General features: G+C 39.3%; 1 protein-coding gene across 4 annotated transcripts in view; it reads left to right on the plus strand.

The window, feature by feature from the left end:
• CYB5R4 (cytochrome b5 reductase 4) overlaps positions 1-27,854 on the plus strand; it is a 103,235-nt gene that overhangs the window by 38,661 nt on the left and 36,720 nt on the right. For 3 of the 4 annotated variants that reach the window (XM_065927803.1, XM_065927801.1, XM_065927804.1), the window contains exons 5-8: positions 13,536-13,565; positions 16,390-16,450; positions 20,602-20,659; positions 22,467-22,560. In XM_065927803.1, coding sequence (XP_065783875.1) covers positions 13,536-13,565; positions 16,390-16,450; positions 20,602-20,659; positions 22,467-22,560 — 243 coding nt within the window. The remainder of the gene's footprint in view (positions 1-13,535; positions 13,566-16,389; positions 16,451-20,601; positions 20,660-22,466; positions 22,561-27,854) is intronic. The other variant, XM_065927802.1, reaches the window with a different exon arrangement.

Below are 27,854 nucleotides of genomic sequence, written 5' to 3' on the forward strand. Positions count from 1 at the left end.
AGTTTCAACATGAAGTAGGAGTGGCAGAAGTCCTTTACTATGAATGGGATGGAGTCATTTCTTTTGAACAACTCTTGATTTTAACATCCATAGTAGGAGTAAATTGCCTTGTTTGACCTGACTCTGCTACTATTTATGTAGTTAAGTGAGTTTTGTATTTCCAGGCTTTATTGATGGAGGCCTCCATTGGCTGTGTAAAAATGCCATCAACTTACCTAGATTTGAACCCTTGTTCCATGGTCTGTTGACGGTGACATAACGATGGCCCTTTCTATCGCTGAACCTCAAGTTTTTTTTTTTTAATCTATGCAAAGATTGATAGGGCAATAATTCATATGAGTAAAATTAGCATGATAGCAGTGTAGCAGATGCTCAAAAGGCTTTTTTCTTTCTACTAATACTACTACAAAACAAATAAGCGATACACTATATATGCAAACTTCAGAAGTATTACAAGTTCAGTTTCACACCTCCACAATAAAGCCGATACCACAGTAAAGGAAGTCACATGAATTTTTTTGTTTCCCAATACATATAAAAGTTATATTTACCCTCTACTATATTAAATGTGCAATAGCAGTATGTCTGCAAAAACAATGTGCATACCTTAATTGAGAAACACTTTTGTATTGCTCATCCTGTTTGTGATGCCAGTCGTCTTGCTGTTCATACTGTTTGCTGAACCCAGGGTAGGCAAGGCAGAAGCTCCGAGGCTGGAAGGAGATTCGAGGAGCTATAAGAGGTGCAGACACGTTTATTCTCTCCTGGCTGGAGCAGCAGCCGTAACACGGCCTCTCTCCTGGCTAATGCAGCATCCATAGCAGCAGCCACAACATAGCCATAACAGAGCCATAATATAACCTTGTACAGCACAATCATGATGTCATTCCAGTGTAGCCTCAGTGCTGCTTCAGCCAGGGCTTTCGGGGTGAAACTCATACAGGCGTACCACACACGGTGGCCCGTGACCAAGGGAGCATGTCGTGATGCTCTCGTGCAGTGCTAAAAGTGATCTCAGCTATTCATGATCATTATTTACAAAATGTAGGGCAAGAGTGAGAGGCCGTGGGGTTAGAGAGCCTGACCATGCCATCGTGGCTAATTTGCTCTTTCCCTACAACTTTGTTACTGGAATAAAAAAGCTAACCATCATCTGAACCTTCAGCAAGTCGTAATCTTTTTGCTGGTGGAGTGTCTTGCCTCGATGTTGATAGCTGCTGACTTATTAGGGTGGTGGTTGGTTCCTGGAGTTGGGGGCAGCTGTGGAGTTTCTTAAGATAAGACCACAATGGAATTTGCCACATTGATTGATTCTTCCTTTCATGAATGTTTTTTCTGTATTATATAGACCTGTTTGAGAGCATTTTACCCACAGTAGAACTTCTTTCAAAATCAGTCAGTCCTCTCAAACACTGCTGCTGCTACTTTATCAACTGAGTTTATATAATATTCTAAATCCTTTCTTGTCATTTCAATAACCTTCATCTACATTAGGAGTAGGTTCCATCTCAGGAAACCACTTTTTGTGCTCATCCATAAGAATCAACTCCTCTCATCTATCAAGTTTCGTGATGAAGTTGTAGCAGTTCAGTCACATTTTCAGGCTTCACTTCTAAATCTAGTTCTCCGGTTGTGTCCACCACATCTGCAGTTACTTACTCCACCGTAGTCTTGAACCCCTCAGAGTATCTGTAAGGGTTAGAGTCAACTTCTTGCAAACTCCTCTTTAAGTTTGTATTTTGACCTCTTCCCATGAATCATGAATGTTCTTGGTGGCATCTAGAATAGTTACTCCTTCCCAGAAGGTTTTCAGTTGCTTTGCCAAGACCCATCAAGAGACTCACGATCTATGGCACCTGCATAGCCTTATAAAATATCTTTCTTAAATAATGAGACTTGAAAGTCAAAATGACTCTGAGCCACAGGCCACAGAGTGGATGTTGTGCTGCTGTTGTTCAGTCACTCACTCGTGTCTGACTCTGTGACCCCAGGGACTGTAGTCCAGCAGGCTCTGCCCATGGAATTCTCCAGGCAAGAACCCTGGAGGGGGTTGCCATTTCTTCCTCAGGATCTTCCTGTCCCAGGGATCAAACCTGCATCTTTTGCTTGGCAGGCACTTTATTACCACTGAGCTGCAAGAGAAGCCTAGATGTTGTGTTAGCAGGCCTGAAAACAGCATGAATCTTGTACATCTCCATACTGTTTGATATAGAAAACTTAGCTTTCAGCCTGTCTTGTCTTTCATCATGCCTTCCTCACTAAGCCTAATCATTTCTAGCTTTTGATTTAAAGTGAGAGTCGTGGAACTCATCCTTTCACTTGAACACTTCATGGCCATTGTAGGGTTATGTTCATGGGCCTAATATCAAATTGTTATGTCTCAGGGAATAGAGACGCCCAAGGAGAGGAAGAGGGAAATGGCCAGTCCATGGAACAGTCAAATCATGCACATTTATAGATTAAATTTGCAGTCTTAATGTGGGTGTGCAGTTCATGGTGCCTCCAAATAATTACAGTGGTAACATCAGATCAATGATCACAGATCACCATAACAAATATAATAATGATGAAAAAGATTCTGAAATATTGCCAGAATTACCAAAATGTGACCCAGAAACCTGAAGTGAGCAAATGCTGTTGGAAAAATGGCCCCAGTAGACCTGTTCTATGCAGGGTTGCCACAAGCCTTCAATTTTTTAGGAATGCTGTATCTGCAAAGTAGATAAAGCAATGCACAATAAGCGAGGTCTGCCAGTACACCAAAAGCAAATTAGTTTGAACTTTAGTGTCTGACAGTTCTCCCAAACCAGCTTACTTTTGTGAACAAATCCCTTTCTTTTCTTAATTGCTCCAGAGCTCACCAGGTCACTGCCGGCAGGGAACATGTTCTTAACTAAAATTTCTAAGTGACTAACTTTGCGTCACCCTAAATTTTACATGTCTTGTTTACACAGTCTGGTACTAAAGGTCACATGCTTCTCCGTAATACCATTCAGGGTGGTCAGAAATTGTCCCAGCTCCTTGGGCTTCTGTGTCACAGGCATGAAACAAATGAAAGGACTCTTAGGATTTCCTTCCTTCCTGCCTGGAAATGAAAGACAGAGAACCTTCCAAATGTTTCACCAAATACAGCAGATGTTGTTTAAAATGAGCAGATTCCACAGGGAAGTTGGCAAGTTAAGGGGGAAAAAAGTAGTTAGAAGGAGCAATCCAAAGTGATAAGCTAGCTCTCATACCTTCACTTTCAGAAAACACTTATCATATACTTGGCACTTAGAGCCCATAGGGGTTTTAATGGTCACATAGGAAAAGAAAGATCAGATCTTGGGTCTGTAAAGGAAGGAATTAGAACTGAGATCCCTGCCTGTGGCTTGGCTCCTGAAGTCTGTATAATCAGTGAGATGAGAAGGCTTAACAGGAAAATCTGTCCAGCAACAAAGGAGATGTCAGGATAATCTGCCTTGACCTTGTTTATGAGGTGACGGGGGAGAGGAAAGAGAAGTTTCCTTTGAGAATTTGTAGCCACAGTCTTTCCCATATATGAGTTGGGAATTCAAATATATACCACCTATGTAGTCTTAGAAACCTCAAACCAGGAAATAAAATGGTCTCCCATTACTAGTTTCCCAGGCAGCTTGGCAGATTTATGTATACCTTTTTAGTGGTGGAAAAATTTTCAATCTAAAACCCTCAGAATCCCCACAGGTATAGAGCAGCAGTTATTTGTGTACAGTGAAAAATTAAACAACGTTTGCGGAAAGAAGTCGGCAGAAATAAAGGCAGAATTTCACCCCTTGGACTTTATTATTTGTATACAGAATAAATAATTTTGTTTGATGTGATTAGGAAAATAGGAATAAATCAATAATATAGTAAAGAAGGAGACTAGTAATTGTGTAGAGTGGAAAACAGTAGAACCTCTGGAAATGAAAAATCAAGCTGGTGAAATAAAAAAGTACATAACATGAATAGTGAGAGATTAGACATAGAAGAGTCCAGTGAAGTATAAGATTGAGCAGCAGAAACTGGACAGGATGTGGTACAGAGAAACAAAATATAGAAAAACATTCAAGAGCCACAGGGAATACAGTAATGAGATCTAACACTTATAATCAGATTTTCAGAAGGAAATAGTAGTGAGAATGAGGAAGAGGCATCTGAATGGCTGAGAACTTTCCAGAATTGATAAATCACAAATCTCAGAGATAGCAAATTCACCAAATCCTGATCAAGATAAATAAAAAGAAATATGCACATAGTCTCTTTGTAGTCAAATTGAAGAACACCAAGACAGTGAGAAGATATGAAAAACATCCAGAGAGAGTCACTGAGAAACCGGTAAATTGACAGCTAATTTACTCGTGTAATTTACTAGCTGTTACAGCTAATTTACTAGAATATCAGTAGAAGACAGAAGCCAATAGAACATTACCTTGAAAGTTCTGAGAGAAAATATGACAACCTAAATTTATTTAGTAACAAGGTTGAAATAAAGTTAGTTGGATGGGGAGGGAGGAAGATGGGAGGTTCAAGATGGGGAAGACATAGACACCTATGGCTGATTAATGTCAATGTATGGCAAAAACCACTACAATATTGTAAAATAATTAGTTTCCAATTAAAATAAATTAATTTTTTAAAAAAAGACTAATGAAAGCAAATAGATGAAACCAAAATCAGCAGGGTTGAGGAAACTGAGGATTTGACTGAATCTTAATGATAAAGAACTAAACCGTCATGAGTATTCCTTCTCCTTACCATCTGGTTCAGCAAAGTGCAAACATATTTCTTACCTGGAATGAGACATGGACTCTGAAATGCTTTGCATTCATAAATTAAAAGTTCCCTTTTCCACACTGTCTGTAGCCCTGAGTTTGATTCCTGAGGCTGCATGATCTGTAGAAAGAGCACAGGTTTCATACAGACAAACACGGCTTCAGACCTCATCTCTGCCTCAGGTTACACTTGTACGCTTTTGTGATCTTCAGCATCAGTTAACAGACCTGAGTTTTGTTTTATTTTGTTTTGTTTTTTTCTTCAGCAGTATAATGGGGTTTAAGAATGAAACATCCCGGAGTCATTGTGAAGATTAAATAATGTTTTCTAACCACTCGATGTCTTAGAAGCAACAATTGGTAGGGACAGTAGAAGTGGGTGTTGCTATTAGTGGCTGTGTTTGCCCCTCTGTTCCTGTGATGCTAAGACTGCTTATGTTTTCTGTTCCCTTTTTGTGTCCTTGTAATTATCAGTATGTACTGATGTGTCTTACCATGGCTCTGTGTTTCTGGGAAAAATCACGTATTATCATCATTATTGACAGGGCATGTGAGAGCATGGTTGTGAATCTCTGTTTCACTATAAAACTTTCGGGGATTATAAATGTTTTGCTGGGGTGTGGCCAGTAACAGGTAGTGATACAAGGCAACTTGCAAGGTGTTAGGGAGCAAAGACAAGAATTCTGCAGGAATGTGTTGATTGCAAGTAAATGGATCAGGTTTGTGTGTTTGTTTGTTTTTTTAAACAGTAGAGACTTTAAGATCTAACAAGTTATAGTTTGAATTGCAGGCTAGCAAGAGGAGTAGATCATGTAAAAGGGACAGAGTAACTGAACAGAAAGGTTTAATGTGTCAGAGATAAAGAATATTCTTTATTTTAAAGAATTATTTATTAATTAAAGTGAAATATTTTTTCAGAGTATTTCATATGCCTTTTATCTATGGGCAGGGTTGATCATTGCAGTCTACTGGCCTGAGACTTAGGGATAGAACTATTAGATCTCATTGTCAGTGTCATTGTCCAAACTGGGATGGATTTGAGAAAGGATGGGGCTTCTATTAGTAGTTACACTAGTTCAAGAGAGGGCAGGCAGTAAACGGTGACTCCCCGTGGCAAACTCAAGCATGTATTCACATGCTCTAATCTACAATTAGAACTTCTAGATGAAATGGGAATAGAGGATAAAAACAGACAGTAGGTAGTAGATGGGGAGACTTGCTAACATGAGGATTTACAAGGAGTTGGGAGGGACAATGGATATACTGAAGAGAAATTTTGTACATGGACTTCTTTCCATACAAGATCCCCAACACCATATTTTAGGTGGGGTGACTACCAGACCCCAGTGCAGGGAGGGTCCAGAAGTAGCATTTCATGGGCATCCTCACAGCTGAGCAGATTTGAGAGGACCGTTTTCCATTTATCACCTGGCTTCTAATGGGGGAGAGATGTCTGAAAAGAACACAGAAGAACTGTCAGAATATAAAGCAGGTAATACTAGTTATCCTTATCAAGGCAAAAATCAGTCTGCTTTTTATAATCCTTTGTTTAAAACGGACTGTAGTTTGTTTCATGCTTTAGAAAGATATCAATAATGAATAAAAGGAGAAACTTTGAAAAGGTGAGCTTCAGTCACTGCTGATTTTTTTATGTGGAATACTTCATTCTCTGGCAAAGATGAGAAATATTCTTGCTTTTTGCCTTTTGTTAAATCCTTTGCTGTCTGTTATAGTCACTGGCAGCATGTGGCTGCCTAGTGAGCATGGGAATTCTCTCCATATGTGCTGGAAGCCTAAGTGCTACATTTTAAGAATTAGGATGAAAAATTGTAAAATATCTCATAACTTTACATTGATTACATTGTCATGTGTAAATGATAATATTCTGAGTATGTTGTATTAAGTAAAAATATATTATTAAAGTTAATTTGACCTGTTCTTTTTGTACTTTGTTAATGTGGGTATGTGGTATGGATGTGAGAGTTGTACTATAAAGAAAGCTGAGTGCTTTGTTGTGCAAAAGCTTTTAAGTTTCATTAGGTTCCATTTGTTTATTTTTGCTTTTATTTCCAATATTCTGGGAGGTGGGTCATAGAGGATCCTGCTGTGATTCATGTCAGAGAGTGTTTTGCCTATGTTCTCCTCTAGGAGTTTTATAGTTTCTGGTCTTAAATTTAGATCTTTAATCCATTTTGAGTTTAGTTTTGTGTATGGTGTTAGAAAGTGTTCTAGTTTCATTCTTTTACAAATGGTTGGCCAGTTTTCCCAGCACCACTTTTTAAAGAGGTTGTCTTTTTTCCGTTGTATATCCTTGCCTCCTTTGTTGAAGATAAGGTGTCCATAGGTTCGTGGATTTATCTCTGGGCTTTCTATTCTGTTCCATTGATCTATATTTCTGTCTTTGTGCCAGTACCATACTGTCTTGATGACTGTGGCTTTGTAGTATAGGAAACTATAAGCAAGGTGAAAAGACAGCCCTCAGACTGGGAGAAAATAATAGCAAACGAAACAACAGACAAAGGATTCATCTCAAAAATATACAAGCAACTCCTGAAGCTCAATTCCAGAAAAATAAATGACCCAATCAAAAAATAGGCCAAAGAACTGAACAGACATTTCTCCAAAGAAGACATTCAGATGGCTAACAAACACATGAAAAGATGCTCAACATCACTCATTATCAGAGAAATGCCAATCAAAACCACAATGAGGTACCATTACATGCCAGTCAGGATGGCTGCTATCCAAAAGTCTACAAGCAATAAATGCTGGAGAGGGTGTGGAGAAAATGGAACCCTCTTACACTATTGGTGGGAATGCAAATTAGTACAGCCACTGTGGAGAACAGTGTGGAGATTTCTTAAAAGAACTGGAATTAGAACTGCCATATGACCCAGCAATCCCACTCCTGGGCATATACACTGAGGAAACCAGATCTGAAAGAGACACGTGCACCCCAGTGTTCATCGCAGCACTGTTTATAATAGCTAGGACATGAAAGCAACCTAGATGCCCATCAGCAGACGAATGGATAAGGAAGCTGTGGTACATATACACCATGGAATGTTACTCAGCCGTTAAAAAGAATATATTTGAATCAGTTCTAATGAGATGGATGAAACTGGAGCCCATTATACAGAGTGAAGTAAGCCAGAAAGATAAAGACCATTACAGTATACTAACACATATATATGGAATTTAGAAAGATGGTAATAATAACCCTATATGCAAAACAGAAAAAGAGACACAGATGTACAGAACAGATGTTTGGACTCTGTAGGAGAAGGCAAGGGTGGGATGTTTCGAGAGAACAGCATCAAAACATGTATATTATCTATAGTGAAACAGATCACCAGCCCAGGTGGGATGCATGAGACAAGTGCTCGGGGCTGGTGCACTGGGAAGACCAGAGGAATCGGGTAGAGAGGGAGGTGGGAGGGCGGGTCGGGATGGGGAATACATGTAAATCCATGGCCGATTCACGTCAATGTATGACAAAAATCACTACAATATTGTAAAGTAATTAGCCTCCAACTAATAAAAATAAATGAAAAAAAAAAAAAAAGAAAGCTGAGCGCTGAAGAATTGATGCTTTTGAACTGTAGTGTTGATAAAGCCTCTTGAGAGTCCCTTGGACTGCAAGGAGATCCAACCAGTCCATCCTAAAGGAGATCAGTCCTGGGTGTTCATTGGAAGGACAGATGTTGAAGCTGAAACTCCAATACTTTGGCCACCTGATGTGAGAAGAACTGACTCACTGGAAAAGACCCTAATACTGGGAAAGATTGAAGAAGGGAGGAGGAGGGGACAACAGAGGATGAGATGGTTGGATGGCATCACCGACTCATTGAACATGAGTTTGAGTAGGCTCCAGGAGTTGGTGATGGACACAGACGCCTGGCGTTCTGCAGTCCATAGGGTTGCAAAGAGGCGGACGCAACTGAGCAACCGAACTGAACTGAACTGAATGTGGTTTTTAGAAAATTTTAAATTATACTTGTAACTTGTATTATACTTCTTCTTGACAGCCCTATTCCAGACCTAAATGTACCTTTAAAATTTTAATTTTGTGGAGGGGGGCCTCACTGCCTGGTATATGGGATCTTACTTCCCAGCCCAGGTGATGAGAGCACCGAGTCCTGCCCACTGGACAGCCAGGGAGTTCCCTTCATTTCTGATTTTCAGTAATTATTTATTGGAAAAAAATGACTAAACTCCAGCTGAAATCATTTTTTTAAATAGTCACATTTTCTTTATATATATATGTGTATATATATATATATTATATATATGTAAATGTACATTCAGTTAAAGAATATATATTCTTTAATTGCAATATAGTTGATTTACAGTGTGTTCATTTCTGCTGCACAGAAAAGTGAATCGCATATATATATACACACACACACATGCACACACACACACAGACAATCTGTTTTTGAAATTCTTTTCTGTTATGGTTTATCATAGGATATTGAATATGGTCCTCTGTGCCATACAGTGGGACCTTGTTTGTCCATCCTATATGTAATAGCTTACATCTGCTAACCTCAAACTTCCACTCCATCCCTTCCCTACCTCCCCTTCCTCTTGGCAAACATAAGTCTGTTTTTTATGGCTGTGAGTTTGTTTCTGTTTTGTAGATAGGTTCATTTGTGTCAAATTTTAGACTCCACATATAAGTGATATCATGTAGTATTTGTCTTTCTCTTTCTGGCTTACTTCACTTAGTATGATAAGTGCTCCCATGTTGCTACAGATGGCATTGTTTTTTTTCTTTTTCCTGGCTGAATAGTGTTCCATTGTATATAGGTACCACATCTGTTTTGTCCATTCATCTGTTGATGGACATTTAGATTGTTTCTATGTCTTGGCTAATGTGACTCTTGTTGTTAGGTGTGCCTGTATCTTTTTAATTAGAGTTTTTTCTGGATATACGCCCAGGAATGGGATTGCTGGTTACTGTTCATTCACTCAGCCATGTCCCATTCTTTGCGACCCAAACATGGACTGCAGCATGCTAGGCTTCCCTGTCCTTCACTCTCTCCTGGAGTTTGCTCAGGCTTACGTCCATTGAGTCAATGATACCATCCAACCATCTCATTCAGTGTCACCACCTTCTCCTCCTGCCTTCAGTCTTTGCCACAGCATCAGGGTCTTTTTTAATGAGTCAGCTTTTCGCATCAGGTGGCCAAAGTGTTGGAGCTTCAGCTTCAGCATCAGTCCTTTCAATGAATATTCAGGGTTGATTTCCTTGAAATTGACCGGTCTGATCTCCTTGCTGTCCAAAGGACTCTCAAGAGTCTGCTCCATCATATGGTACCTATGCTATGGTACCATAGCACCATCATATGGTAATACTGTTTTTAGATATTTGAGGGACCCCTATACTGTTTTCCATACTAGTGACTATACCAAACAGTCACCAACAGTGAATGTAAACACCAACTGTTTATATTCCCACCAATAGTGTAGGAGGTTCCCTTTTCTCCACATCCTTTCCAGCATTTATTTGTAATGATGGTCATTCTGTAAAATATTTTCTAATGGCATACCTCCTGACATATGCTCATGTCAGAAATGTGCATATGTGTGTGTGTATGCACACACTTGTGCTTGCTCAGTCCTGTCTGACTCTTTGTGACCCATAAACTGTATCCCATCAGCCTCCTCTGTCCTTGAAATTGTTCAAGCAAGAATACTGGAGTGGGTTGCCATTTCCTTCTCCAAGGAATCTTCCCAAACCAGTGATCGAACCCAGATCTCTTGTATCTTCTGTTTTGGCAGGCAGATTCTTTACCACCTGGGTGTTTCTGCTTAATTGCTCATAGGTTTATCATGATTTCTAATATTAATGCTTTATGTTTTGAGTTTTCAGGCCTGTTTTCTCAAGCAGCTACTGACTATAAAGCACTTAGAGCCATAGATCAGGAGAATACATTTGAGGTGGAAGAGGGATTCTGTTCTAACAACCTCAGTTTAAAAGTTCAGATACTGAAGCTTGTAGGTATATATACCTTCCTTAACTAATAATAGTTATTTAATTGGAAAAGTTCACCCTTGAAAGAAATCCTGGGTACTTCTTTTTGTAAGGTAGAGATCACCTCACTAAAGTTATCCTCTTTTGAATAATTTCTTTTCCTTTGGTATACACCAGTGGTTCTTGGATTGATTTTTCTCCCTGCCAGACATTTGACAGTGTCTAGAGACACTAGAAGCTTCCCAGGTGACTCAATGGTAAAGAATCTGCCTACGAATCCCAGAGCCACGAGAGATGTCGGTTTGCTCTTTGGATTGGGAAGAGCCCTTGAAGGAGGAAATGGCAACCCACTCCAGTGTTCTTGCCTGGAGAATTCCATGGTCAGAGGAGCCTGGCGGGCTACAGTCCATGGGTTCTCAAAGAGTTGGACGTGACTGAGTGACTTTCAGTTTCCAGAAAGCAGAGGCTCTTATCAGAGTAATGCACTCTGACCAATGTTAACAGTTCAGTTCAGTTACTCAGTCGTGTCCGACTCTTTGCGACCCTATGAATCGCAGCACGCCAGGCCTCCCTGTCCATCACAAACTCCTGGAGTTTACTCAGACTCATGTCCATCGAGTTGGTGATGCCATCCAGCCATCTCATCCTCTGTCGTCCCCTTCTCCTCCTGCCCCCAAACCCTCCCAGCATCAGGGTCTTTTCCAATGAGTCAACTCTTCACATGAGGTGACCAAAGTACTGGAGTTTCAGCTTCAGCATCAGTCCTTCCAATGAACACCCAGGACTGATCTCCTTTAGGATGGACTGGTTGGATCTCCTTGCAGCCCAAGGGACTCTCAAGAGTCTTCTCCAACACCACAGTTCAAAAGCATCAATTTTTTGGCACTCAACTTTCTTCACAGTCCAACTTTCACATCCATGTGTGACCACTGTTATAAGAAGATGCAAATTTTCTTGGCCATGGAGCCAACCAAATAGTAGAATTAGTCAACAAGACTGAATGTTAAGTTTTTTGTTAAAGAGGAAAGTATCTCATGCCTAAAATGACTCAGTTGTGAATATGCTTCATAGTAAAGAGTAGTCTCTTATTTCTCTGACTCAGTTTTCCAAAAGAATTGGAAAGATAAGACTTGTAGAGTTTTAAAGGTTTTTTAGATCATTTAAGTAGGTGTTCTCTTCTTGCTGGTACCTTTTATATTAAAGAAAAAAAAAACTCAGAAAAAAGCAGTTAATTTAGCAGGATCTGACAGGTTCAAATCTATTCACATCAGATGGGAAGTAATCATAGGAGATGATTTTTTTTCCCCCTAGAAACAAATTACTTGGGAGAAGTGTTTAAAATCTGTGAGCCTCTTAGATAAAAGCAAATTATTTTACATGATCGATGAGATTCATTGAACTGCCAAATATGTTGTGCACTGAAAATAGACTTAATTTACTTTGTTATGGTGAGTTTGTATTTGTTCTAAGATAAAACCAATGATCACAAGTACAGTAGCAAAAACAGATGAAATTGGATGGAGGTCAGTTGCCAAGCCAGACCGTCAGTGATCCCTTGTAAACTAATGACTAGATTTTTATCTAGAAGTTGAGAAACAAAACTCATTTTGAGACGTAATTTAAAAGGTCTTTAGGTCTTGTGTCTTTTGAGAAAGTATTAACTCTCTCAATGGCATGTTAAGAAAAATGGTGTTAAGTTCAAGGGATATAATGTTTAACCTCAGCTTTACTGCTGAAGAGCCATGGGTTTCATTCAAGTCCTGACCTCTATTTTCAACCTTCAGTGATTAGAATGGATGATAATTTGGTGTGTGTTATTAAGATCCCTTTCAGCTCTGAACTTATTTCAGTAAAATGGGAAAAATAAAAGAATGGTTATCTGACCTCCTTAATCATAGTTATTTTATGACATGTGAGTGACAAGTGGTAGTAATTTTGTGAGATCTCTAGTTGATTGAAAATTAGAATATAAAAAAATTTGAAAGCTTTGATGTACATAGTTTGGTTTCTTTTTCTACAAAACAAGGTGATGTCGTGTTAACAAGTAATGTCTATCAATTCAGTTTACTTCTTGAATATTTTTTGTTAGCTTGGCATTTATTTTTTTTTTAATAGAACTCTGGCAACTTGCTGAGGGTTTTATTTTGACATATGATTATAAAACTTGTGGTGATCAAGGTACAATATAGATTTGTGGGCTGGTTGCCATCCTGAAAGAAAACACCCATTAAACTTTTTCTGGCTTATAACCCTGATGGTTGATCATACTGATATACAAGTGAAAATCTTAACATATTTCAGCACTTGGCCATTTAAATTTGAATAATCATTTTAAGTGCTCACCTGGTTAAGAGAGAAAGGTAGTAAGGTGTCTTTCTTTGGGTTAATATGTATATTTCTGATATAATTGAAATCTAATAAATTTTGGGTAGTTTTGACTAATTTAGATGATGACAATCTGGAGAAAACTCTGCTCTTTATGTGCTTTCTAAAGACATTCACCAAGATATTAGGGGGGGAAAATCCAGAAAAGGAGGGGAAAGCCCAGTGAATTCTGAGACAAATATCTGCAGAAATGACTTTGCAGTCCTCAGAGATGAAATGACTTACTTAAAAGATAAGCCATCTGTTTATCAGCCTTATTTCTATCCTCAGGGCTTTTCTTGAAGAAAGCCCTTCTAGAAGAGGGCTGTTATCCTTATGTCAATAATATAAACTGATCTTCTCTGATGTTACACTTTTCTTACCTAACTTTTTTATTTTCCTAAACTGCTGTACAGACTATCATGAGGAAAAGAAAGTCTTAAATGGTAAGTCGTATACATTTATAGTAAAAAATTGAATCATATTCACATGATTGTATACAAAGTTGCCTTACAGAATTATTTGGGATATTTAGATATTTTTATGCAAAAGATGTGCTTACTTGCCTAAGCTTAGAGGATTTGACAGGACTCTGTAGGTCCCTTATTGAAGCCATAACTCTTTCTATAGTCCTTTCTATGGCATCTCTGAGCTTGTGTTCATCTGTCCTCAGCTGGAATACAGTAAGTCCCCTATATATGAACGAGTTCTGTTCCGAGAGTGTCTTCATAAGTCCAAGAAAGTTAGCCTAGGTACCCACCTAGTACAATAGGCTATATAGTAGTGTACTGTAACAGATTTATAATACTTTCCACACAAATAATACATAAAGAAGACAAAAAATAAAGAAAACATTTTTAGGCTTGTAATACTTTGAAAAGTACCGGTACCAGTTGCATCACTGCTGCCTTTGCACTTGCTTCCCAGTATCCTGGGCTTGAAATAAAGGTACTCCGTACCTAGCTTCCCAGCTGGCACTAGTGGTGAAGAACCCAGCTGCCAGTGCAGAAGGCGTAAGAGACACAGGTTCAATCCCTTGGTGGAGATCGCCTGGAGGAGGGCATGGCGACCCAGGCCAGTATTCTTGCCTGGAGAACCTCGTGGACAGAGGAGGCTGGAAAGCTATAGTCCAGGGGGTCGCAGAGAGTCGGACACGACTGAAGCGGCTCAGCACACATGCAATCTATACAGAACTGTACGAGACACAAAGGCTCAGCACTTGTAGAGGACGCACACGTGCGGCAGCGTACCCCACACACAGGGGCTGAGTGGCGTGCCTGGACGCGCGCATGCGCGTTCGCAGCTTTGAGAGCTCGAGGCTTGAAGGGTCTTGTGTAGGGTGCTTCACTACACTTGCGCTGACTGGGAGCTGCCCCTCCGACGCCAGGCTGAGGACCCCTCTCCCTCTGGCACAGGGCTCTCCTCCAGTGTCTCTGCAGATACTGAGTCGCCTGCTAATCACCTCTTCTCTGGGCTTGGCAGCTCTCCTCAGCCATTCACTGTGATTTGGAATCATGACTGACACTACCGCTAACCCCTCAGAAATTTTGGTGTGAGACTTTCAAAACTGCCTGGGGCTACTCTGACTGAACTGTAATACTAATATATGTTTTAAAAGGCATTTTTTCTTTCTATTTTGGACAAGAAAGTTACAGAAATTCAGCTAACAAGCTGAATTACCAGATGAATGACCTCTTCTTTTCCAAGTAGAGGAAACAGTCTTCTTATACACTGATGTATGCAGCGTGCGATGTGCCGCCCGAAGCTGTTTGTCTGACGGGGTCACCGCAGTAAAGGAAGGACTCTTCTTGGTTTCGGCTCATACTTTACTCTTCCGTAATACTAGGCAAACAGCCTTTCCTTAAAGGCTAATTACTGATTGTCTGGGTATTTTCTTTCCCATCACATTGCTTTCCTTTGGATGCATAGCATTTAACATCTCAGTTAACAGTGGCCTTAAAAATGTGATGTTACATTGTCCAGTGGTCTGGCCAGCATAGTTACCTCTTTTATATGACTGTGTGTGCCTCAGGTATTTGACTTATATGAGTGTCTATGGTTAAGTCTGCATGTTTACAGACGTCATCTGCCTGCCTCCTGTGTCATCGTTTAAACTTCACTTAAAACACTGAAGCCAGCATTCCTCTGGAGACCTAATTTCTTCAAATTGACCTAAGTCCATCAATTCACTCGTGTTTTAACAGAAGATTCTCTGGATAAGAAGAATCTTGAAAACCTCTAAACTACCATGTCTCCTAGGTGCCGCCCAACACTGACTTTGTATAATTACCATGACTTCTAATTGAGAATTCTAAGACTTGCCAAAGCCTAAATTTTTTTTTTTTCCTGCACAAAGAGTACACTCCTATTATGGAAGAAAAATAGTTAATGTTTACAGAATCTCTGACGCTCTTCCCTGTTCTCAGAGTTTTCAAAAACAAGTCAAAAACCAGAGCCTTGGTGACCATTTAAAATGTGATGAGACACACCCACAAGAAAGTCTAAAATGAAAAAGACAGAACCACGTGTCAGCAAGGTAGTGAAGCAGCCAGGCATCCAAACCCTTACGGTAAAAACTGTAAGTTAGTGTGACCTTTTTGGAAAACTGTTTAGCAGTATTTACTAAAGCTAAACATACTCATGTCCTGTATACCTACCAGATATGTAGATGGATGTTAAGTATGAGTGTGTACATTTACAAAGAATATTAATAACGGCACTATACATAATAGCCAAAAACTGCCCAAATATCCATCAGCAGTAGAATGAATAGATTCTAGTATATGGTGGTATACGGTATATTCAGAGAGTGTAATAATACTTAGTAGTAAAACAGAACAAACTACTAATGCGCTCAGCAGCACGGATAACATCTCAGAAAACTCCAGACCTGACTCATTGCTTACTGTTAATCATGCTAACTTGACATTAACTGTAGCATCTATGGAACTGCCCCCAAAACCCAGACCAAAAGAGGGCATGTTTTATGATTCCACTTTTTTATAAAGGCCAAATGCAGGCAAAAACTAATTATGATGTTAAAAGTCAGAATAGTGATTATCTTGGAGGAGAGGTGGTGAATGGGAGGGCACAGGAAGGATGGTGGTTACAAGGGTATATTTTACAGATGAAAATTCATTGAGTAGTATATTTATGACTTGTCTCCTTTCATAATATTTCAATAAGAAGTTTACTGGAGAGATGGGGTGAAAAAAAGAAAAATGCTACATAGATGAACTGTAGTTCTTTTGTTTATTTTTCTTTGTGAAGGCATGCTTCCTCAGAGCCAAGTGACAGATACACTTGCCAAGGAAGGTCCTAGTTCTCCAAGGTATGCTTTTTAATTTTACTTTCTTTAAAGCTTAATCAGTTCTACACCAAAATGTGCACATTAAAAAAAAGGCTCTAAGTTTGATTTATTGCTTATTATATTAGTCATGCTTTTTTGACACAAGAACTGCACTGCCTCATTTATCAGGCATTGTTGAAAAATGAGCTATTCCTTAAATATGAATTTTTAGCATAACTGAAGTTTCACCCATTTTAAATACCACAACTTCAAAAAACAACTATTTAAAACTATTTTTTTCTGATTATCACGTGTATATTCATGGTAGCAAACTTGGGAACATGGGGAAATACAAAAGAAAGTGATAAAAGTTGGTCCCATCAACCCTAGATGTATACTCTTAATATTTGGTTTATTCTATCCCCTTTGATTCATGTAGTACCTATTTCCATATTATTCTGACAGTATCAGTATTACAGTATATTCTGTGATCAATTTTGTACATCATGAAATATTCTGCAAAGGCATTTTTTGGTCTGTATTCCATCATATGATGGAAATTGATCAAGTATCCATAATTTATTCAACTGCAGTATGCTTCCCTAGTGACTCAGTGGTCAAGAATCCTTCTGCTAATGCAGGAGATGCAGGTTCAACCCCTGGGTCAGGAAGATCCTCTAGAGAAGGAAATGGCAACTCACTCCAATATTCTTACCTGGGAAATCCCATGGACAGAGGAGGAGCCTTGCAGGCTACAGTCCATGGGGTTGCAAGAGAGTCAGACACATCTTAGCAACTAAACAACAGCATTGTTTTGTAGGTCTAGTTTGTTTTATCAGTTTCTTAATGAAAATTCTTAGAAGTGTATTGCACTATCTTAGTAAATTAAGCAATCCATGTATAATTTTGTTAATGATATTTCACATGCCCTAGGGTTATGTGTGTTATTTGTTGTTTTTCTCTTACCACCTTTCCCCACAAGGTGAGTCTGTAACAGTAGCATTCTGCTATACTTGTTATATCTGTTAAGTTATTTCATATGCAATTTTAAGTTAAGGGCCTCGGGGTATCTCTTGTAAGATTCACACTCGGGGCCTGTGTACAGATAATAAGAACAAAAACTGAATCAATTTGATCAGAAGTTTTACAAAACATGATGTAGCTTTTCCTTAAATGTTTGCTATTGACTGTTAAACACCCATGGTGAGTTAATTTCATCAGTTATATGTTTGTGACAGGGAAGGGTCAAGGTAATAAGCATGTAGATTTTGTCATTTTCCTTCAGAAAACATGTTGTGTTATTGCTCTGATACAAGGCATTTTAGATGTGTAACCTTTATAAAAAGTGTCTTGTCAAGGAGGTGGTTTGTTTTTATCCAGGTTGGTATACCTGTAGTGTATGTCCATATGTTTGCTGGTATACATGAAGTATTGTTGTTCAGTTAGTTACTAAGTTGTGTCTGACTCCTTGCAGCCCCATGGAGTACAGCAAGCCAGGCTGCCCTGTCCTTCACCATCTCCCAGAGTTTGCTCAAACTCATGGTCATTGAGTCAATGATGCCATCCATTCATCTTATCCTCTGTCGCCCCTTTCTCCTCATGCCCTCAGTCTTTCCTAGCATCAGAGTCTTTTCCAACAAGTCGACTCTTCCCATCAGGTGGCCAAAGTATTGGAGCTTCAGCATCAGTCCTTCTATTGAATACTCAGAGTTGATTTCCTTTAGAATTGACTTGTTTGATCTCCTTGCAGTCCAACGGATTCTCAAGAATCTTCTCCAACACCACAGTTCAAAAGCATCAATTCTTTAGCATTCAGCCATTTTTATTGTCCAGCTCTCAGATCTGTACATGACTGTTGGAAAAACCACAGCTTTGACTATACAGACCTTTGTCAGCAAAGTGATGTCTCTGCTTTGTAATATGCTGTCTAGGTTTATCATAGCTTTCCTTCCAAGGAACAAATGTTTTAATTTCATGGCTGCAGTCACCATCTGTAGTGATTTTGGAGACCAAGAAAATAAAATCTTCCACTTTTTCCCCTTCTATTTGCCATGAAGTGATGGGACCAGATGCCACAATCTTCATTTTGTTAATGTTGAATTTTAAGCCAGCTTTTTTCACTCTCCTTTTTCACCCTCATCAAGAGGCTCTTTAGTTCCTCTTTGATTTCTATGGTTAGAGTAGTATCTGCATGTCTGAGGTTATTGATATTACTGCCAGCAATCTTGATTCCAGTTTGTGATTCATCCAACTTGGCATTTTGCATGGTATTCTGCATATAAGTTAAATAAGCAGGGTGACAGTATACAGACTTGACATACTCCTTTCCCAATTTTTGAACCAGTCTATTTGCCATGTCCAGTTCTAACTGTTGCTTCTTGACTTCTTGACCTGTATATAGATTTCTCAGTAGACAGGTAAGTTAGTCTAGTATTCCCATCTCTTTAAGAATTTTCCAAAGTTTGTTGTGATCCACACAGTCAAAGGCTTTAACATAGTCAATGACGAGAAGTAGATGCTTTTCTGGAATTCCCTTGCTTTCTCTAATGGATGTTGGCAATTTTGATCTCTGATTCTTCTGCCTGTTGTAAATTCAGCTTCTACATCAGGAAGTTCTTGGTTCACATACTGCTGAAGCCTAGCTTGAAGGATCTTGAGCATTACTTTGCTAGCATGTAAAATGAGTGCACTTTTATGGTTGTTTGAACGTTCTTTGGCATTGCCTTTCTTTGGTATTGGAATGAAAACTGACCTTTTCCAGTCCTGTGGCAACTGCTGAGTATTCCAAATTTGCTGATGAATTGAGCTGACTTTAACAGCATCATCTTTTAGGATTTGAAATAGCTCAGCTCGAATTCCATCACCTCCACTAGCTTGTTGGTGTAATGCTCCCTAAGGCCCTCTTGACTTCATTCTCCAGGATGTGTGGAGTCTCTAGGTGAGAGATCACACCATCATCGTTATTTGGATCGCTGTGATATTTTTTGTATAGTTCTTCTGTGTTTTATTACCACCTCTTCTTAATCTCTTCTGTTTCTCTTAGGTCCTTGCCATTTCTGTCATTTCATCGTGCCCATTTTTGAATGAAATGTTCCCTTGATATCTCCAGTTTTCGTGGAGAGATTTCTGTTCTTTTCCATTCTGTTGTTTACCTCTTTTCTTTGCATTGTTCATTTAAGAAGGCTTTTTTTCTCTCCTTATGCAGAGTTTTGGAACTCTGCATTCAGTTGGGTATATCTTTCCTTTTTTCTTTGCCTTTGACTCCTCTTCTTTCGTCAGCTCTTTGTAAAGCCTCCTTAGACAACCAGTTTGCCTTCTTGCATTTCTTTTTTTTTGGAGTGGTTTTGATCAACACCTGCTGTACAATGTTACAAACCTCTGTCCATAGTTTTTCAGGCAGTCTGTGTACCAGATCTAATCCCTTGAATCTCTTTGTCACTTCCACTGTAAAATCATAAGAGTTTTGATTTAGGTCCTATCTGAATGGCCTTGTGTTTTTTCCTACTTTCTTCAATTTAAGCCTGAACTTTGCAGTGGAGGGCTCATGATCTGAGCCACAGTCAGCTCCAGGTCTTATTTCTGCTGTTTATATAGAGCTTCTCCATCTTTGGCTGCAAAGAATATAATCAATCTGATTTCGGCATTGACCATCTGGTGATGTCTATGTGTGGAGTCGTCTCTTGTGTTGTTGGAAGAGGGCGTTTACTATGACCAGTGCATTCTCTTGACAAAACTCTGTTAGCCTTTGCCCTGCTTCATTTTGTACTTCAAGGCCAAACTTGCCTGTTACTCCAGGTATCTCTTGACGTCCTACTTTTGCATTCCAATCCCCTATGATGAAAAGGACATCTGTTTTTGGTGTTAATTCTAGAAGGTCTTGTAGGTCTTCATAGAATTGATTAACTTCAGCTTCTTTGGCATTAGTGGTTGGGGCATAAACATGGAAGTATAGGCATTTTAAATTGAGAAATAATTGTTAGTTATTTCATCTCACACTACTGATTATTTAGTGAAAAAGTTTCCTGCAAAAATATATATTTCTTACTGTAGGTTTTAAAATACATGTTTTAAATCATGTATCTATTGTGTCATATTGTATGTTTTTTTGATTGTATATATTTTAAAATTATATCTTTAATGGTTAATTTATGTTAATGCATATAACTATTCATTCTTTTTTGAATATTTTACAGCTATGACTGGTTCCAAACAGACTCTTTAGTCACCATCGTCATATATACTAAACAGAAGGTAAACATGTTTTTTTAACATCAAAAAAAAAATAAATAATAAGCTCCATGCAGGCACATTTTGGAGCACTCATCTTGTGTTAACTTAAGCAGTTCTATGAGATAGACCCTTTCATTATCCCTGTTTTACGGGTGCGGAAACAGAGAGTAGATAATTTAACAGAGTCACACAGTAAACGGCAGATCCAACATTGTGATCCCAGGCAGGCTGGCTCCATAGTATATGCTCCTAACAAACAAGCCATAGCATCTCAGGAAAAAAACAGGAAGTAGTGGGTTGGCCAAGAAGTTCAATCCTATTTTTCCATAACATCGTACAAAAACCCGAAGAAACCCTTCAGCCAATCCATTATTTTATATGCTCTTCTGTGATTTTGTTTGTTTTTGTGCATGGATAACAGCAGTGAGTTACCCTTGGACTGCAAGGAGATCAAACCAGTCAATTCCAAAGGAAATCAGTCCTGAATATTCATGGAAAGGACTGATATTGAAGCTGAAACTCCAGTGCTTTGACCATCTGATGTGAAGAACTGACTCTTGGGAAAAGACCCTGATGCTGGGAAAGATTGATGGCAGGAGGAGAAGGGGACGACAGAGGAAGAGATGATTGGATGGCATCACTGGCTCGATGGACATGAGTTTGAGCAAGCTCCGGGAGTTGATGATGGGGCAGGGAAGCCTGGCGTGCTGCAGTCCATGGGGTTACGAAGAGTCGGACACGAGTGAACAAATGAACTGAACTGAACAGCAGTGAGAGTCCCAGTTTAACTTCACCTTATGGACTGATTTCCTGCACATGTATTAGAATTCAAGAGACAGGAGAGAGTATTGCTGTATCTTAGTATGCTTAAGCTACTAACTGGCTTTAGATGTCCTCTGGAAACTAAAATTAGGGAATTAACTCATTCATTAAGTATTTATTGAACACTGGTTCATTATGGACACTGCTGTAGAATTCAGAAATCTACAGGTGAGCCAGCTTCATAGAGACCGAGATCTCGCCAGGCTTATGGTCCAACCTGGGAAATCAGATGAATAAGCAGGCAACGTACACCATCTCCAGGCACATCCTCCAGCAGCCTGCAGGGTCTCCACACTTGAGGAACCATAGAGATTTAGAGACAAGTTCTGGCAGCAAGGGATTCCCGAGAATTCATGCTACTTGTGTCGTGGCAGAACTGCATCTGAGTGAGTGAGTTCCTCCTCCTTCTGAAGTAGGATTTGATGATCCTGCCAGAGTGGCCAGCCTCTGCCTGAAAGAGCCAGGATGTTCAGAGGCACTGCTTGTCCCACCTCCTACTCCCTCCTTACCACGCAGTCCAGAACCAAGAGGGCAGGGCCTAGAGAGCCTGGGATCCGTCTCTTCCCGTTGGCGATACCGTTGAGGCACAGAGGGTGGATGACTGAGGGGAAGGGGGAGCTTAAATGACAGGCACAAGAATAACTTGCATCAAAGCTATGTAGAAACTACAGACATCTGAAAAGTTGTTAATGAATTATTTTGGGGTTTTTTTTTTTTTTAACAAGCTGAGCTTAAGAAGTTGTGTTAAGACAGTCCCTTTTGCTTAGAGTTTACAGATGAATGGGTAAGGAAGACATTAAGCATAGACAAATATGTAGTTAAAATTATGATGTATGCTTTGAAGGAGAAGAACAAGGTTGTATGAGAGAGCAAAAAACAGGAGTAATGTGGATTTAGCTTGTGGGCTGTGTAAATAATCACCATGTGAACTTCCACTGATCAGCTTAAACGTATAGTGATAGAGTTTAGAAAGAAGTTTACTTTCTCTTTTCGATTTCTGTTTAAGGATATCAATTTAGATTCAGTAATAGTTGATCATCGGGATGATTCCTTTAGAGCCGAGACAGTCATCAAGGATTATTCATACCTTGTACATGTTGGTAAGTAACTTATTCTATATTCATGGAAACAACTTTTGTTTACTTACAGTCATAGCTGGTTGTAGAGTCTTGATAACTATAATATTTTATCTGCTACTGTCATTTTGGTTTGCCATTTTAAAGATTTATTTATTGACTTACTTATTTTTAGCTATGCTGGTCTTTGTTCCTGTGTGGACTGTCTCCCTAGTTGCGGCGAGTGGGGTCTACTCTCTAGTTGTCGTGCATGGGCTGCTTCTTGTGGTGTCTTCTCTTGTTGTGGAGCACGGATTCTGGGGCATGCAGGTGTTAGTAGTTGCGGCACATGGGCTCCGGAGCACAGGCTCAGTAGTTGTGGCACCCGGGCCCAGCTGCTCCATGGCCTGTGGGACCTTCCTGGACTAGGATCGAACCTGTGTCTCCTGCATTGGCAGGTCTTCATCACCGAGCCACCAGGGAAGCCTGCTTTGTCATTTTTTGATCAGGTTTTGTTTTGTTTCCCTTTTTTCCATTGTTTCTTTATACTAGTGAAAGGGCTAGCAAATGGCAGTATGACTCACTTTTTCCAAATTTAAACGGTTAGATTAGATGTGATCGAAATCAGTCATATGAAATACTTACTGGCCCAGCTTTGTAAGACCGTATTGCTTAATACCTGCAAACACATCTGCAGAGGCCTGCCTGTCACGTGCTTCTGCTGAGTGGGCGTCACCAGGTGCTGTTCCACTGGCCTCTCTCTTGCCAGCTGTCATGGGAAGTCAGTGGCTACATCGCAGTAGCCTGGGCCACAAGGCTATACTATACCCTCGCTGCCTGTCCCGTCACAGCCAGAGACCAACCATAGAATTCACTCCTGTCTGTTCTGAGAGGTTGCAGATATATCAGGAGAAAGAACTCAGGACTGAAATCTGGAATCAGAGGTATTAATAGCAGATTCTTAATCCATTTCTCACGTGTAATGACTCTAGGATTTAATCCTTTTCTCCTTCAAAGAAGGTAATATTATTCCAGTTAGAAAGTAAAAATGAAACAAACCAAACAACAAGAAGAAAACTGTATCTTAAGCATGCATTCTTTTTTTTTTTTTTTTTGTCTCTTTAGTTTCTTTTGCATTTATTTCTGCCCTAATTTTTAAAATTTCTTTCCTTCTATTAACCCTGGGGTTCTTCATTTCTTCCTTCTTTAATTGCTTTAGGTGTAGAGTTAGGTTATTTATTTGGCTTTTTTCTTGTTTCTTGATGTAAGCCTGTAATGCTATGAACCTTCCCCTTAGTACTGCTTTTACAGTGTCCCATAGGTTTTGGGTTGTTGTGCTTTCATTTTCATTCGTTTCTATACATATTTTGATTTCTTTTTTGATTTCTTCTATGATTTGTTGGTTATTCAGAAGCGTGTTATTTAGCCTCCATATGTTTGAATTTTTAACAATTTTTTTCCTGTAATTGAGATCTAATCTTACTGCACTGTGGTCAGAAAAGATGACTGGAATGATTTCAATTTTTTTGAATTTTCCAAGACCAGATTTATGGCCCAGGATGTGATCTATTCTGGAGAAGGTTCCGTGTGCACTTGAGAAAAAGGTGAAGTTGATTGTTTTGGGGTGAAATGTCCTATAGATATCATCTAGGTCTAGCTGGTCCATTGTATCATTTAAGGTTTGTGTTTCCTTGTTGATTTTCTGTTTAGTTGATCTATCCATAGTTGTGAGTGGGGTATTAAAGTCTCCCACTATTATTGTGTTACTATTAATTTCCTCTTTCATACTTGTTAGCGTTTGCCGTACATATTGCGGTGCTCCTATGTTGGGTGCATATATATTTATAATTGTTATATCTTCTTCTTGGATTGATCCTTTGATCATTATGTAGTGTCCTTCTTTGTCTCTTTTCACATCCTTTATTTGAAAGTCTATTTTATCTGATATGAGTATTGCGACTCCTGCTTTCTTTTGGTCTCCGTTTGCGTGAAATATTTTTTTCCAGCCCTTCACTTTTAGTCTGTATGTGTCTCTGGTTTTGAGGTGGGTCTCTTGTAGACAGCATATATAGGGGGTCTTGTTTTTGTATCCATTCAGCCAATCTTTGTCTTTTGGTTGGGGCATTCAACCCATTTACATTTAAGGTAATTATTGATAGGTGTGGACCCGTTGCCATTTACTTTGTTGTTATGGGTTCACGTTTATTCAACCTTTCTGCATTTCCTGTCTAGAGAAGATCCTTTAGCATTTGTTGAAGAGCTGGTTTGGTGGTGCTGAATTCTCTCAGCTTTTGCTTGTCTGTAAAGCTTTTGAATTCTCCTTCGTATCTGAATGAGATCCTTGCTGGGTACAGTAATCTAGGTTGTAGGTTATTCTCTTTCATTACTTTCAGTATGTCCTGCCATTCCCTTCTGGCCTGGAGGGTTTCTATTGATAGATCAGCTGTTATCCTTATGGGAATCCCTTTGTGTGTTATTTGTTGCTTCTCCCTTGCTGCTTTTAGTATTTGTTCTTTGTGTTTGATCTTTGTTAATTTGATTAATATGTGTCTTGGGGTGTTTCGCCTTGGGTTTATCCTGTTTGGGACTCTCTGGGTTTCTTGGACTTGGGTGGCTATTTCCTTCCCCATTTTAGGGAAGTTTTCAACTATTATCTCCTCGAGTATTTTCTCATGGCCTTTCTTTTTGTCTTCTTCTTCTGGGACTCCTATGATTCGAATATTGGGGCGTTTCACATTGTCCCAGAGGTTGTCCTCATTTCTTTTGATCCTTTTTTCTTTTTTCCTCTCTGCTTCATTTATTTCCACCATTCTATCTTCTACCTCACTTATCCTATCTTCTGTCTCCGTTATTCTACTCTTGGCTCCCTCCAGAGTGTTTTTGATCTCATTCATTGCATTATTCATTTTTAATTGACTCTTTTTTATTTCTTCTAGGTCTTTATTAAACATTTCTTGCATCTTTTCAATCTTTGTCTCCAGGCTATTTATCTGTAACTCCATTTTGCTTTCAAGATTTTGGATCATTTTTATTATCATTATTCTAAATTCTTTTTCAGGTAGATTCCCTATCTCCTCCTCTTTTGTTTGACTTGGTGGAGTTTTTTCATGTTCCTTTACCTGTTGGGTATTTCTTTGCCTTTTCATCTTGTTTAGATTGCTGTGTCTGGAGTGGGCTTTCTCAGCATGCATTCTTATGTAAAGAATGTTCTGTTTACTTTTGTAAAACAAACTGAAAATCTCCAGACTCAGCTGACTTGGGATTCTGCTCATGGCTTTCTTAATGAAGGACCTTTAGTCCTAAATGTGAGTGAAGTTGATAAATGTTTTTTGTTTCTTATTTTCCCCCTTTCATTAGATTAATCAACCTAAAATCTTAAACCTTTCTTCTGGAAATACATCCTATCTTATTTTTTACCAGCATAAGATCTAATATATATTTCCTCTTAGGGAGAGTATTAACAACAACAACAAAAAACTCAGATGTCTAAAAAAGTATATATTATTCATTAGATCTGTCATGATTTTTTTTTTAATGAAGACTTCTGTGTCAGCATTTATTATGTTTCACATATTTTATGGCTACTTTTGTTCACACCGTAGCTAACCGTAGCTAGCACATGCATGAAAAAACAAAAACTCCACAGTCAAAAATGTGAAACTCCAGGTTGCTAATATTAAATCAGAATCAAAATTGTAAGTTTCACAGAACCATATTAACATAGAGAACTTTAGAACAGATGTTTGTAAAAATACTTACATCTCCCCCTTCTGGGATGTAAGTTCTGGAACGGTACGGATTTTTCCCTTTCATCAACTGTGGTACCCACAGCATCTGCAAAGTGTGTGACACAGTTCAGTTCAGTTCAGTCACTCAGTCGTGTCCAACTCTTTGCGACCCCATGAACCACAGTACGTCAGGCCTCCCTGTCCATCACCAACTCCCGACGTTTACCCAAACTCATGTCCACTGAGTTGGTGATGCCATCTAACCATCTCTTCCTCTGTCGTCCCCTTCTCACCCTGCCCTCAATCTTTCCCAACATCAGGGTCTTTTCAAATGAGTCAGCTCTCTGCGTCAGGTGGCCAAAGTATTAAGAGTTTCAGCTTCAGCATCAGTCCTTCCAATGAACACCCAGGACTGATCTCTTTTAGGATGGACTGGTTGGATCTCCTCGCAGTCCAAGGGACTCTCAAGAGTCTTCTCCAACACCACAGTTCAAAATTATCAATTCTTTGGTGCTCAGCTTTCTTTATAGTCCAACTCTCACATCCATACATGACTACTGGAAAAACCATAGTCTTGACTAGTAGATGAACCTTTGTTGGCAAAGTAATGTCTCTGCTTTTTAGTATGCTGTCTAGGTTGGTCATAGCTTTCCTTCCAAGGAGTAAGCGTCTTTTAATTTCATGGCTGCAGTCATCTGCAGTGATTTTGGAGCCCCCAAAAATAAAGTCAGCCACTGTTTCCAAATCTATTTGCCATGAAGTGATGGGACCGGATGCCATGATCTTAGTTTTCTGAATGTTGAGCTTTAAGCCAACTTTTTCACTCTCCTCTTCCACTTTCATCAAGAGGCTCTTTAGTTCTTCATTTTCTGCCATAAGGGTGGTGTCATCTGCATATCTGAGGTTATTGCTATTTGTTCTGGCAGTCTTGATTCCAGCTTGTGCTTCCTCTAGCCCAGCATTTCTCATGATGTACTCTGTATATAAGTTAAATAAGCAGGGTAACAATATACAGCCTGATGTACTCCTTTTCCTATTTGGAAGTAGTCTGTTGTTCCATGTCCAGTTCTAACTGTTGCTTCCTGACCTGCATACAGGTTTCTCAAGAGACAGGTCAGGTAGTCTGGTATTCCCATCTCTTTAAGAATTTTCCACAGTTTATTGTGATCCACACAGTCAAAGGCTTTGGCATAGTCAATAAAGCAGAAGTAGGTGTTTTTCTGGAACTCTTGCTTTTTTGATGATCCAGTGGATGTGGCAATTTGATCTCTTGTTCCTCTGCCTTTTCTAAAATGAGCTTGAACATCTAGAAGTTCACAGTTCATGTATTGCTGAAGCCTGGCTTGGAGAATTTTGAGCATTACTTTACTAGCATGTGAGATGAGTGCAATTGTGCAGTAGTTTGAGCATTCTTTGGCATTGCCTTTCTTTGGGATTGGAATGAAAACTAACCTTTTCCAGTCCTGTAGCCACTGCTGAGTTTTCCAGATTTGCTGGCGTTTTGAGTGCAGCACTTTCACAGCATCATCTTTTAGGATTTGAAATTGCTCAGCTGGAATTCCATCACCTCCACTAGCTTTGTTTATAGTGATGCTTCCTAAGGGCCAGTTG

This window comes from Muntiacus reevesi, chromosome 3 (genome assembly GCF_963930625.1).
Source record: "Muntiacus reevesi chromosome 3, mMunRee1.1, whole genome shotgun sequence".
NCBI classification, from domain to species: domain Eukaryota; kingdom Metazoa; phylum Chordata; class Mammalia; order Artiodactyla; family Cervidae; genus Muntiacus; species Muntiacus reevesi.